The sequence below is a fragment of the Pteropus alecto genome, unplaced genomic scaffold, assembly GCF_000325575.1.
Source record: "Pteropus alecto unplaced genomic scaffold, ASM32557v1 scaffold7, whole genome shotgun sequence".
Lineage (NCBI taxonomy): Eukaryota > Metazoa > Chordata > Mammalia > Chiroptera > Pteropodidae > Pteropus > Pteropus alecto.
In genome coordinates this window covers 14,501,544-14,519,518 of record NW_006494614.1, presented here as the reverse complement: position 1 = coordinate 14,519,518, position 17,975 = coordinate 14,501,544, and the positions used below count along the sequence as shown (strand labels likewise).

The 17,975-nt window shown below is 31.9% G+C and overlaps 1 protein-coding gene across 2 annotated transcripts in view; it reads right to left on the bottom strand.

The window, feature by feature from the left end:
* The window catches only part of IBTK (inhibitor of Bruton tyrosine kinase), a 77,120-nt gene that overhangs the window by 20,707 nt on the left and 38,438 nt on the right, over positions 1-17,975 (bottom strand). Inside the window, exons 17-25 of one of the 2 annotated variants that reach the window (XM_015600424.2) lie at positions 15,143-15,244; positions 12,852-12,969; positions 10,098-10,158; positions 9,426-9,547; positions 7,703-7,815; positions 3,941-4,089; positions 2,628-2,689; positions 1,187-1,279; positions 523-666 (exon numbers count right to left, since the gene is read on the bottom strand). In XM_015600424.2, the coding sequence (XP_015455910.1) occupies positions 523-666; positions 1,187-1,279; positions 2,628-2,689; positions 3,941-4,089; positions 7,703-7,815; positions 9,426-9,547; positions 10,098-10,158; positions 12,852-12,969; positions 15,143-15,244 (964 nt within the window). Of the gene's footprint in view, positions 1-522; positions 667-1,186; positions 1,280-2,627; positions 2,789-3,940; positions 4,090-7,702; positions 7,816-9,425; positions 9,548-10,097; positions 10,159-12,851; positions 12,970-15,142; positions 15,245-17,975 lie in introns of both variants that reach the window. The other variant, XM_006926357.3, reaches the window with a different exon arrangement.

The following is a 17,975-nucleotide window of genomic DNA, read 5'->3' as shown; positions in this document are numbered from 1 at the left end:
GGTGGGGCACTGCTGGGGTACATGAAACAGCATCCCGCTATACCAGCTGGATCAATCTCTGGGTGGAAGGGTCCCTTGTTTGCATGCTATAGCACCCTCCTGTTTCTGATGGAGTTAGCTCCAGAAGGGGTGACCAGGAACGCACCACAGCTCCCTGCAGCTTGGCCAGAAAACCTGGATAGAGCTCTATACACTATCCACAGGGGAAATGTAAACAATGGTCTTCACCAGTTCCTCCAATCCTGGGTTGTTCCCTCACCTCCTGGAGAGCTCTGTGTGCCCCTTCTCTAAACACTAATTAAAATACCAAGAAGAAATTATACCTAAGTATAAAAAACTTTTAAAAACATGATGTACTTATCAAATAAACAAACAAAATTTCCAAAGTTCCAGTTTTTAACTTAAAAGCAAAGAGGGAAATGAAATATTTGAAAAGACAGGGGAAAAAAACCCAGAAGCCATAACTACCTTAAACGCTTAATGCACAGATCTATGCTTATTTTAATAGAAATCAGAACGTACCATGCATGTGCTGGTTTTGAGGTTTTTGAAGGAGCCATTAAAGCTGTTTCCATGCTATTCATTCCTGAATTATTTTCTTTGGTAGTCATTGCAATCATTTTTCGTTGCTTCTGAGAAAGTTTAGCTCCAGGAGAAATCATTTTGCTAGAAATTAAGTTAACCAATTAGTTTCACTACTAAGAAAGTTTAATTCCAAAAGAAATCTGATTACTAGAAATTAAATTAAACCAATCACATTAATTTCTGCTTAACAAAGGTTACAGGTAATTATATTGCTTTCTGTTTATCTGATGTGGTTTTACTATTATTGGATCAAAATGGCCACAAGTTTTAACAGTGACAATATCAGTTTATAGCATCAATGACCAAGTAATAGCTACATATGAGCCTCTTACTTACAAATACACTTGCATCAGAACCAATCCACAATGATCATTTTAGAGGCAAGCTTCTATACTCCACAGAAGCTGGACTATCAACCCGACTAAATCTTTACCATATATTTAAGAAATAATGTTAGGGAGGCTAAATTACCTAGAAAAGAGCTTATAATTAACTTTAACTTAAAATGCAGAAAAATAATAAAAAAGGTCCAGTAGGTCTAATTCTTTAGGGGAAAACTATAACAACATGATCTTTCCTTTTTTATAACTTTTTAACCAACCTCAAATTTGTCTTTGGTGTAGCTCCACATTTTTGTCTATTTTCTTCGATTTGCATGATAGTTCTGAGATCCATGACAGGAGGGCTGACAGGACTAAAAGACATAAAAAGTTACTTTACAATGCATTTGTTAATCCATTAAAAAAAAAAAAAAGTCCAACCTCCAAATTTAACTGAAACTGTAAATTATATATAAGATTTATGAGAGAACAATTTAGGTTTGTTTCAACTGTGACCAACTTCAAAAAAGATATTTTGAATGAAAGCTACTTTTATCTATACATATATAAATAAATAAATAACAACTAAAATGCATCAAAAGTCATAATGGTAAATAATTTAAACTCAAAGGAAAAAAAAGCCAAGCAACAGAAAGATTTGTAACTTATCTTAGGCAGAACTCAATTTAAATTCTTATCCTTTAAGATGAACTTAAAAATTATTTTATTTTTAACAAAATTACTACTACCGTCTAATGTTAACAAAAAAAAAATTTAATGGAAAAACTTGGGGATGCTCAACAATATTAAAAACCCACCACAGGGAGTTATATCGTAATGAGGAAAAATTCTACAGTCTTTAGAAATATCCAAGATATTTTGCTGACTTTACACCAAGCTATTCTTAAAACATGTTTAATAAAACAGTCTAACATTAGTGATTAGGTGATGCTTCTAGATGTTCTTGCAAATGTTTACTTAAGCAAAAAAATTGAAACCAATTCCTGAACTACCTTTAAACCATGTGCCAGCATACACTGGGATGTCATAATCTTTGTCCCAACTGTGTAAAATACGGCATATTTCAAAATAATTACATAAATCATTCAGATAATAATATAAACAGTAAATCAATTAATAGTTTTAGAATATTATAAATCATAGTAGGTATATAAAGATGAAGTACAAGCTCAATAAACACCGAAAAAGAACACTTCATTTTAATTGTATCTACTTCAGTTTCAAAATATTTACTTTTCTAAATAAAAAAAATGGTTAAAATGTTAAAAGTACAGTATAACATTAAATGAATATCTTCTGAAAATTAACTGTGAAAAACAACACATTTTGTGAGATCTTAAATACCCCTAAATGTGCAAAAAATAAAAATAAAGTAAGCCTACAAATGACAAAATGGTCTTCCTGAGTGGGAGTTTTAACTAATATATACTATCCCTCCTCCCACCCCAAAAAGCTGATATTAAATCATTATATGTGTTATATATGGATTTACTAGATTTACAGATGACAATACAAAAGCAACTAAATTTGGGGGGAATAAAAGCCTATTTTACCTACTTAGTAATTTGTATGCATTTAAGTGATTTTCTGTATGTTAGAAATCTGTATTATTTTTAAATGTGCTTCATTGAAATTTTTTATTTGACTCAAAATGAATGATATTCTTCAGACTAACAGGTTTGCACAAAATGAATATCCTACCTGAAAGAGCCAGCAACCCAACTGGAAGAGCTTGAGGTATCGATTCTGTTACTGGGAATAGGCTGTGGAGCAGATAGTTTAAGTATTGGTGATTTTTCCCACAGTTTTAAATCTTCCCTAAAATATGTAGGTGTACCATTAACATATGGTTTAGTTTTCCCCTGGGGGTAAAAACAAACAAACAAAAAAAACATTCAAAAGATGAATAAAAATGTAAGCACCTACCAGAGTAGCTAACGCATAGTCAGTACTTAAATATTGGTTGATTATATTAAAGAGTATAATTTTATGACAATAATCTAGTATTTTCAATTCAGTTACTTCTTCTATATTTAGTGCCTTGGCCAATTCTCACACCAAATCAATGACTATAACCCAATTGTGAGCTTTGGGAATAATTTTTAGGGAAATAAGTTTTTATATTAAATCTCTATTTACATGATCATTAAAAACGTTAATAAAAGTTATCCAAATAAGATATGAAGCAGTAACTTCAAAATTAAAGCCCATGACTTTAAAATGAGACAAAATGAAAGTCTGATATAAATGTCATATAATTCACTCTGAATGTAATTAAAGTACTCTGAATAAAATTAAAGTCAAATAATATTGACACTTTAAAAGGGACTGTAAACCTGTTGAGACAAATTTTCCATTGTCTCAGGAATTTCTAGTTCTAATGTGTTGTGGATGTATAGTGGTCAGAAAAAAATGTCACTATCTAATAAGTCAGACAGTTTCCTACCTTGTAGATTAACAATTATGGAATAAAACGTTAAGAGATGCCTAAAAAATGGCCTCCCCACAGATGAGGACTAGGAATTATGCAGCTTAATGTGAATTGTGCCAGATTAGGAGAGGAATTCCATTCCAGATTGTATTGCTCCAGTTAACATCATAGAAGAAAGAGACTATGCAGAATTTGAAATTAAGCTTACAGTCAAAATTATTTTCCTTTGACAATTTTTAGCTGGTACTGACATTTCACAAAATAATTTTCAAATAATTCAGCTATAAATGTTTTTCAATATATCTATACAGTGTTCCTATATTTTACACCAACATGTATTTTAGTTGCAGAAAGATCATAAATAAAACATAAAGGGCTCAAAGCTGCCATTAAAATCATAAAACTAGAAATATTATGCAAATTTGAAAAAACTAACACTACATATGTCATTAATTATATTTTATTATAAACCAACTCAACACACTTTTAAAGTAAAAATAATATAAAACTGAAGATAAACTGTCTATATACCTAAATTTTGAAGTTACGAAAATAGTACTTTGATAGAAAAGTAAAAACAAACCTCAAACTTATCTGAATGAAATCCTGTTGTAAAATCAGGGGACTGTAAATCTCTAGGACTACCCACTCCCACACAGCTTCCTTCAGAGTCTGATGTCAATAATTCGGGAAGAGAGTCCACCGAATTGGCCTTATCAGACCTTAATAATCCTAAAAGGTAAATTAAAAAATATGTGTGTATATGGATATTTAAACACATGCACATTAGACATATATTATATTCAATAAACCCAATAGAGCCAAAAGCTTCCATTAATCCAAATGTAACATTTAAATTATAGCCACTGTAGCAAAATCTTAATTCAGCTAACTGAAAAAGGATTTCAGTTGAAGTGAAAACTGCAATGGAAATTTAAAATCTGGATTTAAAACAGTTTCCAGTATATACAAATTATGCAATGAACCTGAGGAAGACAGTTCTTTGGGATCTGCTTTAGAAAATGATTCAGAACTTTTTTCCACATAAAAATAAAGACAAAATAAACTTCAGACCCTGCGCCCTCCATTTTCCTTCGCATCCATCTCTGCACCCACACAGAGGGGCTCAGTAGGAGAGGCTTTGCAGAAGCTAACTGTGGTCTGTTTGAGCGTTTTCCCTTCTGCAAAAATCTGTGGATTGAAAGCTATTTTTAATTAGCTTATCACTTAAAGCAAAAGAGTTGTTATGAAATGTATATATCATTTCTTCTCTTAACCAGGCTAAATACCTGTCTCCCTGCCACACCTGGTTTCCAGGTTCATCAGGAGATCAGAGTCATTTCAAACATAAACACAATAAAAAGTAAAAATTTTTTTAAAAAGTAAAATTTTGCTTTGGTTCATGTGTTTATTTTCACATATTTTAAATTTTGTAAAATCTAAATGAAGTAGGAAAATAACCCAAAAAAACACATTATATAGATGGCAATTAAAAGCTATACAATTGATTTTAAATAAATAAAACATATCATCTCTTATACATTCAAATAAGTATTGTTCTTTACAAAGTAAACTACCTTGAAAAGATATATGCCTCTTTTGTGGTTATCATTGCTAAAACAGAGTTTGAAAATAACATTCAAACTTCTCCCCCAACAATATTTTAAATATTTTTATCTGAGAGCATATTTAATACCAAATGCTCTCAAAAATCAAAGGAATAAATCTAATAAAGAAGATGATTAAAGAGGCCAACAATTATTTTGGGTATAGAAAACATTTTTCACAGAATGTCTTTTGACTAATTTTAAGGATCAACACAAATAAATGTTAAGCCTTTACACATCTGTCTTTGATAAAATTTGTCTCATACTCAAAATTTTTTAATTGGGGGTCTTTTTGGCCCCCAATTAAATGTAACCTTTCAATCACTATCTGCTTTAGCCACAAAAAAAGCGGTTCAAAGAAAACTGGAATCAAGAAAATAAATCTATTTCTGTCTGTCTTTACCTTGAATCACTTAAAGTGTTCTTAGCTTGTTTCCTCAGGCTTAAAAGAAGGGATATATAAATTAGTTCATTGCTAATGTCTTTTCCAGCTGTGACATGCTAAGACTAATACATGTGCTAACAATAACATTATATAAAACAAACCGAGTACCTGCTTTTCCACAGTCTTTTAGGTGACTGGAAAATCATTAGTTTCATGACTATCTATCCATTTAATCATCCTACTATCAATCCACCTATGCTTCCTTCTAAGGACGAGAGGTAATTCACACAACACAGAGAACACAAAATCACAGAATTAAAAAAATTTTAAGGTCTTAAAATAGGAATCGAGAGATGTGGTAAATGAGAAACCATTCTTCAGTGCTGCATCAATCAATTTAGATACATTATCTAATTTTTTTATATCTTCTGTGTTATCTAAAACAACCATTCCTTACATTACTTATTCCTTTGAGCTTTATCAAGCATGTCAAGTACCTCATTTGTAGTATCTTATTAAACATAAATGATATTCTTTTCTTCCCTGAATAACAGTTATTTTTTCCACAGACATACAAAACAATATACACTTACATTTATTGAAGTTGCTTGTATAAGGTTGATTGACTACGAAAATACTGCTGATAGAAATAGCACCAGGTTATGTTACTGCTACAGACACACATACCATTTCTGAAAGCCATACTATAGTCTCATTTTATAGTCACACCTCATATTTTTATCTAAAGAAATCAATAAGATTTAGATGATTTAATCTGAATTTAATCAGATCAATCTATAATGTGGGATAGTCTATAATACTACTGGCCTGAACTTTTGAAAACAAAACAAAAAGGTGTGTAGGGTGCTGATCTTAGTTTAAAAATATTAAAGAGATATTAATAAACAAAGGAAATATTAATCTTGATAAAATACTAGATTTTTTTTAAAGGTTAAAACAAAAAAAGGCTATAAAAACACTTTTAAACAATTAGGGAAATCTCGATATAGATTATATTACTAGATAATATTAATGGATTAATGTAACTATCTTAGATAATGATAGTCTTTGTGTAAGAGAATATCCTTAGTTTTAGAAAATTCATGTTAAAGTTTGAGGTTAAATATCATGTCTACAACTTACTTTCAAGTGGATCAGTAAAAAAGTGTGTGTGTAGAATATTTGTAGGATGAGGGAAGAGAGCATGCAACAGGAAGCCAACAAGAAAAAGCAAGTGTGGTTAGAGGTTAACAATAAATGTGGATGAAGGATAGAAGATGTTCATGGCATTATTTTTCTTTCATCTTTTTGATAGGTTAAAGATTTTGAAAAATAAACTGGGAAACAAATTTTTAGAAAACTAGTTTTTTGCTTTTTTTTTTTTTTTTAATTTTTTTGGGGGGAGTCCCTAATTAATTTTTGATAGGGTAAAGGAGTTGTGACCAAAAAGCTTGAGAACCATTAATGTAATCAAATGCCCCAAATGGGGACACTTTCAGAGTGCATGGGGATACTATAAATAATTATACCAAACAATGAAGTGACAATACACCTCAGCTTACCTAGGAAATCCCAGATAAAACTACATAATCTTTACTTTCAACCAGGCTCACATAATGTCTAGCTAGAAAATGTGTTGTATACTACTACTAGATTATAACCTTCTTATGCACATGAATGGCATCTCATTTGGCATCTGCCTTAGAGCACTTATATTATTTGAAGCCACATGATATCTGTCATGTCTTGCCCACTTCTGCTAACCCCCCATGCCACTAGCCAGAGCAGTCTTTCTAAAAACATAACTCTTATTCAGTCATACCCTGCCTTAAAAATCCATCAATAACTAACTAACCATAGTCTTCAGAATAAAATCCAAATACCTTAGTTTGGCATATAATACCCTCCAAAATCTGACCTTCTCCAATCAATCTCCTATCTGCACATAACCCTATCTGGCTGAATCAATCTGAACTATATGTACAAGAAATGTGCAGTTCTTTCTATTGCTTCTAGGTTTGGGAACATATTATCCCCTTCTCTTAGTAAGTCTATCTGCCTCCTTTTTTTGACTAACTTCTCGTCATTGTTCAAGATCCAGCGCAGGTATCACTGTCCTCTAAGAAATCTTTCCTATCTTCTCAGATTGGTTTGGGTGTACCACAGCAACCTTCAGATTACTTATCACAGTATACTATCATTTTCTGTAGCCTCACTAAGACAAGGACTACTTTCTATTTCAGTAGCCCCAAGAGATGGCACATAATAGTATTTAATACAGGTTAAATGAATTAGATAATGGAGACATGAAAGATGAGATCAAGAAATATATCCTAAAACACTTTCCACTAACCTGTAGATGGTGGACTCTGAATGATATCTGAAAGGTTATAACCTCCAGAACTATCTGAACGTTTACGTGGCTTCTTTTTTGCTTTTGTTTTTGTCTTCTTGAACATACTTTCCCTAGCAAAAAAAAAAAAAAACATAAAAGTCATTTTTTTAAGTATAAAAATCATTTTAAAAAACAAATTTAGAGATGAAAGTGAAGAAGTATGTATTTTGAGCATTCTGATCAAACAGAAAACAGATATGAATATGAATGCTGTAGTCACATTTAGCTATGTGCAAATTCCTCAATTTCACTGAACCTCAGTGTGATACTATTACTTGTTCTAACTCTAGCATTTCTGTGAAAGTTAGAAACAAGATGGTATATAGGAAAATTCTTTGAAAAGCCAAATACTGCACATGTTCATACAAAAGCTATTATAAACTATAATCTTGAACAAAAAATATCTGCTGATAACTTTTAAAGCATTTCAGGGAATGTTTAATTGCCTAAATTATTATTAATCAGGAAAAAAAAATTAAATGATCTATTAGGATTACAACTATCTTTTTTTACTAAAAAATTAAAGATTTCATTATAAACTCATCACACAGGTCAGCTGTGAATACTATTTTGTAAAGGATAACATATTTATGTCAATGTTAATAATTTTATAAATTTTAATATAATATGTCGTATATATAAGTAAGATATCTATAAACTGCCAAGTATCCCAATGCTACGACACTCTAAAAAAGGGGTTAAGAAGAAAATCTCTCGAAACCAAGAGCAGTTTTTCAGTGAGCTACATAGTGGATTACTACACTCACATGCGTAAATAACTTGAACAACCAAAGACTGTATTTTAACAAGTCATTTACCAAGTAGAAGGAATGTAATTGTTAGCAGTTGATAAGTAAATCTAAAACATGAACTGGAAATTCTAAGCAGGGCTTGTGAAATGGTCAGCCCCACTATAGGGAAGTTATCTAGAACCTGGGATATTTTGTTGGACTCCCCCCAAATGTCAGTCACTCCAGGCCATATCTCTTGACCTAGTCAGATTCTTTACAGAGAGGAATCTAAAGAAGTGGCTGATGCACTCCTCTCTGTTTCACCCTCTCCAAAAGGCAAACTCTAGTCTTTCATACCAAGATGGAGGAGGTACCATCACTTGGTTGAATGAGGTTCAAGAAGAAATCAATGCTCTGTGAAAGACTCTCAAAAAATGTTCTTTTCAAAATCCAACTACTCACCCTGGTCTTCATAAATCTGGTACTTCTAATTCTTAAGTCTTTCCAAAATTCTGTTTTAGTTTTTTCTGTTCTAAGTCATTACTACGCAGCAACCACTTTCCAACTTTCAAAAACTGTTAACATATCCTGACTGCTGTTTTCTCCTTCCCTGTTCTCTCTGCTTTAGCGTATCATGCCTTTTTTTATTTCTTTAACTTCAGCAGGGTTTTGGAAGGTAGTTAAGATAAATGCACTAATTCAACCCAAAATGTTTAACCTGAAGGCTACGTTCCTTTCACATTTATATGTAATTTTGGTATATCTGTAAATGTAAATTATTAATTTACTTTATAATATACCAAGGCTAAAAATGGACATACATTATTTCTTATGTCAGGTTTCTCAACTTTTTCCTTTCAATATCAATATAAAAGTGTCAGTAATGTCCAAGATCCAAGGTGGGGAACAGGGGAAAGAAAAGAAAGAAGAAAAAAGGAAACAGTGCTTACAAATAATTTTGTTCAATATTTACTTCTTCTTTAAAAAAAAAATCTCCATCTTCTAGTTCCAAATAGCTAATATCTGGTCCATCTTGATATGGTGTAATGACTCTTCTATCCATTGCTGGAATCTACAGGAAAAAAGATGTCACTTTAAATACAAAATTTATAAAGATATTTTTTAAATAGGTATAATATCCCATATTTTAAAATGCAGTGACATTAACTAGAAAAAAATCTAGAACGTTTAATGACTTCCTAAACTTAAATCAAGGGGTGAAACTGATTAAAGTTTACTCTATAAAATTGTAAAAAAAAAAATAAAAAACCTTAACAAAAAAGCTCCCCTATATTAAAAAGACAAATCAATCTATTTGTTAGGGATCATGTAAATTCATGTTTTTGCACTGTCTTGACCTTTGGTAAATAATAAAAAATGAAAGACTCTCTGAAGCTTTCAATAACTTTCCCTTATAGAGGAATTAAAAGATACTAATTTTTATCATTATTTTCAATTTTGATTATCATACTTATTAATGAGAATCTGTAAAGAAATACTAAGTCCTATTTTAAAAGGTCCTAATGTATCAGAATTCATTAAGAACATATTCCATTGAGACAACTGACCTAATAATATACTGCTTTAGTTGATAATTTCATTGAAAAAAACATAAACCTTACCATTTTTCGATAAAATACAGAAAGATCCTTCAAAACACCAACACTTAAAACATCAAGAGACCTAACAAATAAGATACAAAATTTTATCTTAATATCCTAGTGAGTTAATATCTGTCAAGATTTTCAAATATGTAGAGATATTTTATATTGCTGAATAAGTTTTTTTAAAGCATTAATATCCTAGCTGCTATAAATTCTTTTTGGATGCGTAGTTATATACATAGATATATTCAGAACACACTAGAAAGAACACATGAACAGAACACACTAGATGAATATGTTGAATAAAACTCAAGCAACTAATACAAGTAAGTGATAGGAAAATCTTTTCTATCATAACAAAACAGCAAGTATGTATTCATTTTCAACCATTTTCTACAAATTATAACCTACAGAAATATTGTAGAACATTGTAGTGCTGTATTGATAGAACAGTGGCCTAACTATCAGGATACCGACATTCTATGTAGAATTATCACTACTACCAATTACCTGCATGACCTTGAGCGACTCACTCTATTTCTCTGGGCTTTAGTATCTTCACGAGTAAAATGATGAGTAAAATGACATTTGGACCAGACCAGTAGTATTCTAAGTAGAGTTTAAGGAACTCTCAGGTTCCAAAGAGGTGCTTTAAGGCAGCAGTGAAAATTTAACACAAAGTTTACATTCTGATTATTTTAAAACTATTTTCCCAACTAATACAAAACAACTTGCATATTCAAATCTGTAACATACCAGTTTTAACACTTTGAGGATAAGTAACTTCTGATGCTATGTCAATTTTAGTACACCCTCCTTTCTTAATATTTCTGTGCATATTTATTTACACTTCTTCTAACAAATACCTATTTGGTTAGGAATGGTTAAGTTTGTACACATCTTGGTTTTAATGCAAGTTATGCGTGTCTACTTATATAAATAGAGACATCGCCACAGCACATTCTGTGCCATTCTTAACATTAATAGTTCAGCTGACATGCTTGTCACAAAATAAACAAACAATAGTAGTATGACTATCATTTTCTAGTATCGTATTTTAGAGATTTGGTGCCTATTTTAGACTTTGGTTGATTCTTATCTGATACCAAGTAAGCTTAATTTGGTAAAAAAAAATTTGCTATGATTAGAATTACTAACATAAAGTCCACAAAAAATTAAATTTATTCTGAAACCCTAGCCAAGCTCTCACACTAAAATACCGGAGGCATTTAAAAATGATATTGTCTAATACTCCATAACATTAATTTGCACTTGAACAAAAAAAACAAAGCATTAAACAGCCAAAATATTATTTCCTCTAAATTTAACTGTAAGAGCCAATTATTAATAATGTTGTAGAGGAGTATTTGAGATCTTGCTCCCCAACACAAGTTTAGCTCAAATAAACTCTTATAAAAATTCTCAAAAAAAGAAAAAATCTGTTAGTACAACAATTATTTCAATCATGTTTTGAAATCAGTTTCATTAAAGATTATGACGTGCAAAGTGAGTTATCAAAAACTGTTATTTATAATAAATTATATGAGTCAAGATTTTCTTGATTCTTTACAAAAGTTTCCTGGGTTTTCCATCTGTAATTTGACAATATAAATAGAATCTACTCCACAGGGTTTTCATGAAATTAACTATATCTATGTAACACTTTTAGAATGCTGCCTGGCATATACCATTAGTTTTCATTATTACCATTATCAGTTATCACCATTAATAATTATTATGGCAGTAATATTATTACGAGTAAAACAAAACACAAACTGGATACTGAAACTAAAAATGCAAACTGACACCAAGATCTCTAATCTCAAATTTCTGTTCACCAAGACAGACTCATTTTTATCATCATTGACCTTACAGTAAGTAAATGTAATGAAATTCTGACCTTATTAAAAAATAAATCTGTAAATTTATTTCATTAAAAATTCCACTGCTAAAACAGTTGAAAACAATGAGACAGTTTCCAAGATCCCTTTAATTTAAAAATGTCTAGGACTCCTATTAGCATTTATCAAATTCTTTCCATTCAGGTAATCCTTAATAAATTAGGAAATATTAGCTTATAAAACAGAGTGTGTGTGTATATATATATGTATATAAATGTATATATGTATATATAGAGAGAGTGTGCGCACATGAATTTTTATGTAAAATGTGTCATTTTTCATTAGGAACATTGCATTACTTGTTGATTTCTACATAAAGCCTTCAACACACCTATCAGCATGCAATAAACTAGAGGAATTAAATGTTTCAGGCCATCCCTAACGTCCTAAATTTTACCAAAGAATCAATATGTTTGTACAGGAAATATCTTAAAGATAATAAATACAAAGAAAAAATAGAAATCAACCAGTAACAAATTTTATGGGTGCTTACATGTGAATTAATTAAGTACTGGCTTAGTATTACAGTTTCCAAAAGCCAAGATAAAAATTACAGTTACAAACCTAAATAAGCAAAAGAGATATGCATACACATAGAAAATATACTGATAATATTGTTCTACAACTTTCCAACCAGAATGTTAGTTCCATTGAGGGCAAAAATTTTGTTTGTTTTGTTCTGTCATATCTCAGCAATGGCTAGGATATATTAGGTAATCAAATACTGATGGGATGACTAAATCCTCTTATATATTTTCTTTTTTTCTACAAAGATGGAATTTATTATTCGCTTTTTAATTACTAATACAGCTGCTATTATATGTAAATAACCGCTTTTGCAACAGTAATATAATGTATGCACCCAACCTACCTTGCTTCAAGTAAAGCTGCCATATTCAGTCCTATAAACTGTAAACAAGACAGTTTCAATTGCTCAGCATTATACATTGCTGCAAATTCTAACAGCATAGCAGCATTCTTCAGGGTAACTATAAAGGAAGAAAATATATGCAAAATGAAATGAAAGGAATTTTATTACAGCAAATGAAATATACTTTTCTTAAGTTGTCAGGTTTGAACATTTAAAACAAGGAAAACTGAAAGTAGTGTCTTACCAAAAATAACTTACACTAAAGTAAATATAAAACTCATTTTCCATCCCAATATGCCAAAGTAATTTTAAATGATCAGTCAGGAGAAAAAATAAGCACGCACAAAAAATTTTAAGATAATATACAAGGTACATCACAGTGTCACCTAAAAGCAAACACGTAAGAATCAACAATCTTCCATCTAATATTTTAGAATATTTTTAACTTTCACTGATAAACAGCTTTCCTTTTCATTTATGTAGCACAAAATAGTCCTTCTCTCTCCTATAAAACTAAAGATATGCTTAAGACTAAGAGAAACTTAAAAAATCATTCTATAAAATATATTTGAGTAATCTATCAGAATTTATGAGTATATTTACATATATAAATGCATACATACTATATATTTGGAAAATAAATCTTACATTATTCATGCCAGTACAGAACCTAGTATACTGCACAACAAATTCTGGATTTTGTTACAGTTGTATTAAATTATATATGAAGTATGTTTTGTTAGAAGATTGTCCTAGAATATTCTACTGACCTAGCATGTAACTTTGGCTTCCCAAACCTCTCCATTCTTTTTCTTATTTGCTCTGAGTCCCACCCAACAGAGGAACACAACTGTTTTATACACCAGGCTTCCTCCGTTTCTTTTTTCTTTCTCTCTTGCAACTATAAAAGTTATAACTACAGCCAATAATGGTCTGAGTTTCACTCCTGACTAACCTAAAGTTTCAACTACTAAATAATGAACCCAAAGTTCACCATTTCACAGATATGAAAATGAGTCATATAAAAACTTTAGAGCTGTTCAGTTGGAAACAAGGATTGCCAATAACCAGGGAACAAACTTCTGAAGAACCATTCTCTTGCTAGACTCTAGGAAGATCAAGGAAGTCATTATAAAGGTAACTATGCAGCAGGATGCCAAGAAAGAATATCCAAGGGATGCCAGAAAAGTGAACTGAACAATTAAAAACATCACCTATGTGGATACTTTATACCTATTGTATGTTGTGTTCTTTATTTTATATATATTTTCATTTTCTTGCTTAAAAGATCAGAGCTGTTGTTCTCTTTTTGATAACCAAGGACAAAATACTCTACAGAGCTCAAAGGTGGATAAATAATATACTAGACCTAAGACAAACTACTAGCAAGTACAAATTAGAAAAATTTGACCAAAAATCCCTTCACACTTCCTGAAGTGGCAATATGGCACCGAAGGAAAACAAAGATAAGATTAGAAATTCACAAAATTTTTATATCAGTCTAAAGAAATTTAACCTTTATCCTAGAGTAAGCAATTAAAAATACCTGAACAGGCAAAGACACACTTACTACCTATAGAAAGATTAAAGACTAGTTAGAAGAGAGAAGGAAGACTTAAAAGACTACTGTGACACTACATAGAAGAGATGGGCAACAGTGACCTCAACTAGCATAGTCACAGTGAGAATAAAAAGGTGGAAGAAATGTGACCAACATATTTAAGATGAATAAGTTTTGACAGCTGAAAGAATCTGGATATAAGGAGCAAAATACAAAAACTAACTTTGGGTTTCAAACTTGAGTGTTCAGGAGGAATACCATGCAATTAACTGGAATAATGAACAGAGAAAGAAGTTTGAGAGAAAAGAGATGTGTCTGATCAATTATATTAATGGGAAAGTTACATAAACATTCCAGCAAATAGTAAAAAATGAGTAGCTAAGCACAGACTTACAGTCAAGACCAGAACAAGGGTAAAAACTTTGTTTCCAAATTCTCACCCTTAAAATTCTATTGAAATAAATTTTGCACCAAAATTTTTATTCATAGTTTTATGACATTTCAAAAAAATAACATTTCAATTCTAAGATGTACATATTTTCACATATGAACATATTTTCACATAGGATGTGCTTACAAATGATGACATGAAATGGTTTAAATGTTTTGAAATTTTTCATAAGACAAAAGATCTTGGTGAATTTAATATAAATGCCATCAAAATGTCAATAAAATACAGTAATCCTGGACCAACCTGAAAACAGTAATATTCTAATTCAAAAATACTCACGTTTTTCAGTTAATGCTACTTCACAAATCTCTTTCAATCTTATTATGAGAAGCTGATCAGCCACCACAAGAACACTACAAACAAAATCCACATTTTGAGATTCTAAAAAGAAAAAAAATTAGCATCACTGTTTATTACTTTGTAAACACTGTACCTAGTAAAACAAGTTAAAATAATTAAGATGCTAACAAAGAGAATTATAATTATTTTCTAAATGTTAAAATGGCAACAATGATAAATAGTAGTAATATCAAAAAATTTCTACCTTTTAGTAGAAAGCTAGAAAGAAAAACATCAAAATGCCCTGGTTCACACTAGAACCATAAAATGGGCAACCTGAGTTGATCTTTTTAGTCTAGAAGGTTATTAGAATGCCTGACTTATTTAAAATCTTCCATGTTAGACAAACATTTATCCAATTAATAAACAGAGGGGAAAGTCATCTCAGCATCAAACTTAACATATAGGTGTATGTTAACATATACATATACAAAGGGGAGAAGGATGGGGTAAATAATGCTCTTAGGTTACCTTATTAAAACAAAATCGGTCATCTAAGAGTACATTTTTTAAAACTATAGGAATTCCTTAATTTAAAATAACCTTCTGGGTGCAGAGTACTACTAATGGCCTTAAGCAATGTCCTTGAGCCACTGCCAGAATAACAACATAAAGAGAAAAAAAATAATAACATCACCAAAGGAAGTGGGGGAAGGGGTGTTGTGTAGGGGGGATGGTAAAAGGGAAGAATGGTTAAGAAGAAAAAAATGAAGGAAAAAAAACATTTTAAAAAAGAGAGGTACTAGATAAACATGGCAGAGTGAGAGACGTCCCCAGGTTTCTCTCCTTGAAACAACAATAAGCTGAACATCTAAAACTCAACAAAAAAACACCCAAACTGCACACCAGCACATCTGAGCGTGAGATCTGAGCATAAGAGCTACCATAGGTCATAACCCCAGGTGTCAAGCGGTGGACTGGGAGAAACAAAGAAGTTGCCTTGCGCAGCCTCCGAAGCTCCCTGCAGGAAGAGGGGGAGGGGAGAAAGAGTGGCGAGTTCCCTGAACAGCCAAGCCTGGGAAAGCTGTGAGTTCCATGCAGCCAGAGGCAGGGTCCGCTCATCAGGGCAGAAAGCAGAAAAGCGGGACAGCAGAAAAACAACAGTTGATTTTGACTGGCCACGGTTGGAAAATCGAGACTGAGCCACAACCCCCATCCCTCATCCCAGAGGGCCCCTCCCCCGATACCCTTGGAGACTGAACACCACGGAGCCTCAGGGGAATCTGAGCAAATGCTACTGAAACTGCCAACATGGGAACTGAAACTGAGGGTAGCAGGTGTGATTAAATATCTATAAGAAAAGAAAAAGGCATTATTAAGGCTTTTTTATAAAGAAGAGATCCAAGAGGTTTAGATGCCACCAGCTGGAAACCAAAAGAAAAGTGCGTTCTTTGCAGTAGGCTAAACAGAGACCTTTATATAATAAATCTTTCTGGGAAAAAAAGGCAGAATACATTTCCATTAATGACCAGGTGGAGAAATAGTCCATTAAACACCATGAACAACCAAGGTGACAAGGCATCTCAGAAAGAAAGAGAAAAATCTTCAGAAAATAAGCTTACAGACAAAGAAATATGCAACTTAAATGGCAGAGAATTCAGGATGGTACTTCTGAAAAAACTCAGTGAGTTCGGAAACAAGTCATATCAGCAATTTCAGGAACTGAAAAAACACCTAGATGAGCAGAACAAGGAGATTGAAACCCTCAAAAAGAAGAGTATAAATCTTCTGGAGATAAAACACACACACACACACACACACACACTGCAAGAGTTTTAAAAAATGAAATAGCAAGCTTAGGAAACAGAGTCGACCAAATGGAGGAAAGGATCAGTGACAGAAATCTGGAAATAAATCAGAAGGAAGGAGAGAGAAACCGAAAAATAAAAAATAAGAAAAGAGAAATTCAAGAACTAGCTAATGTCATCAGAAGAGGAAACATAAGAATAATGGGCATTATCAAAGGCTAGGAAATAGAGCAGGGACTAGAAAGCATTTTCAGACAAATAGTGGATGAGAATTTTCCAAATTGAAGAAATGAGTTGGAGCATGGAATTCAAGAAGTCAACAGAACACTCAATTATCTCAACCCAAAAAGGCCAAGACATTGTATTAAAATTGTCAAAAATCAACAACAAAGGCAGAATTCTCAGGGCAGCAAGAAAGGAAAAAAACGGTAACTTATAAAGGAAAACATTAGATTATCGTCGGATTTCTTAGCGCGAAACTTACAAACCAGGAAAGAAAGGAATCAAATATTTAAACTATTAAGTGAAAAGAACTGCCAGCCTAGGATAATGTATCCAGCTAAGCTCTCCTTTAGAAATTAAGACGTTTCTAGACATACAAGTTAAGGGAATTCCTACTATGAATTCTCCACTATAGGAAATCCTGAAAGGGGTCAGCTCACCCAAAACAAAATGACAGAAAAAAAAATACATAAATAGGAGTAAAGGGACTATCAGGCAAATAGAAGCAGAGGAGTACAACCCTTACTAAGAACAGGGCATTATAAGCTTAAATAATAAGAAGAGAATTGCTATAGCAAAATAGTAATGAATGTTCAGTATACATAGGGATGAACTGAGACAACAATGACTGAAAAGGGGAGGGTTCAAAGATCCAAATTCACAAAGGGGAATGGAAATGAGGCACACGCAGAAGAAAATGGATGACTGTATATAAATACCTATCCTTTACATACTCGTAATGGTAACCACACACAGAAGATTCAGAACTGAAGTATATAACATAAAACAAGAAGAACCAGAGG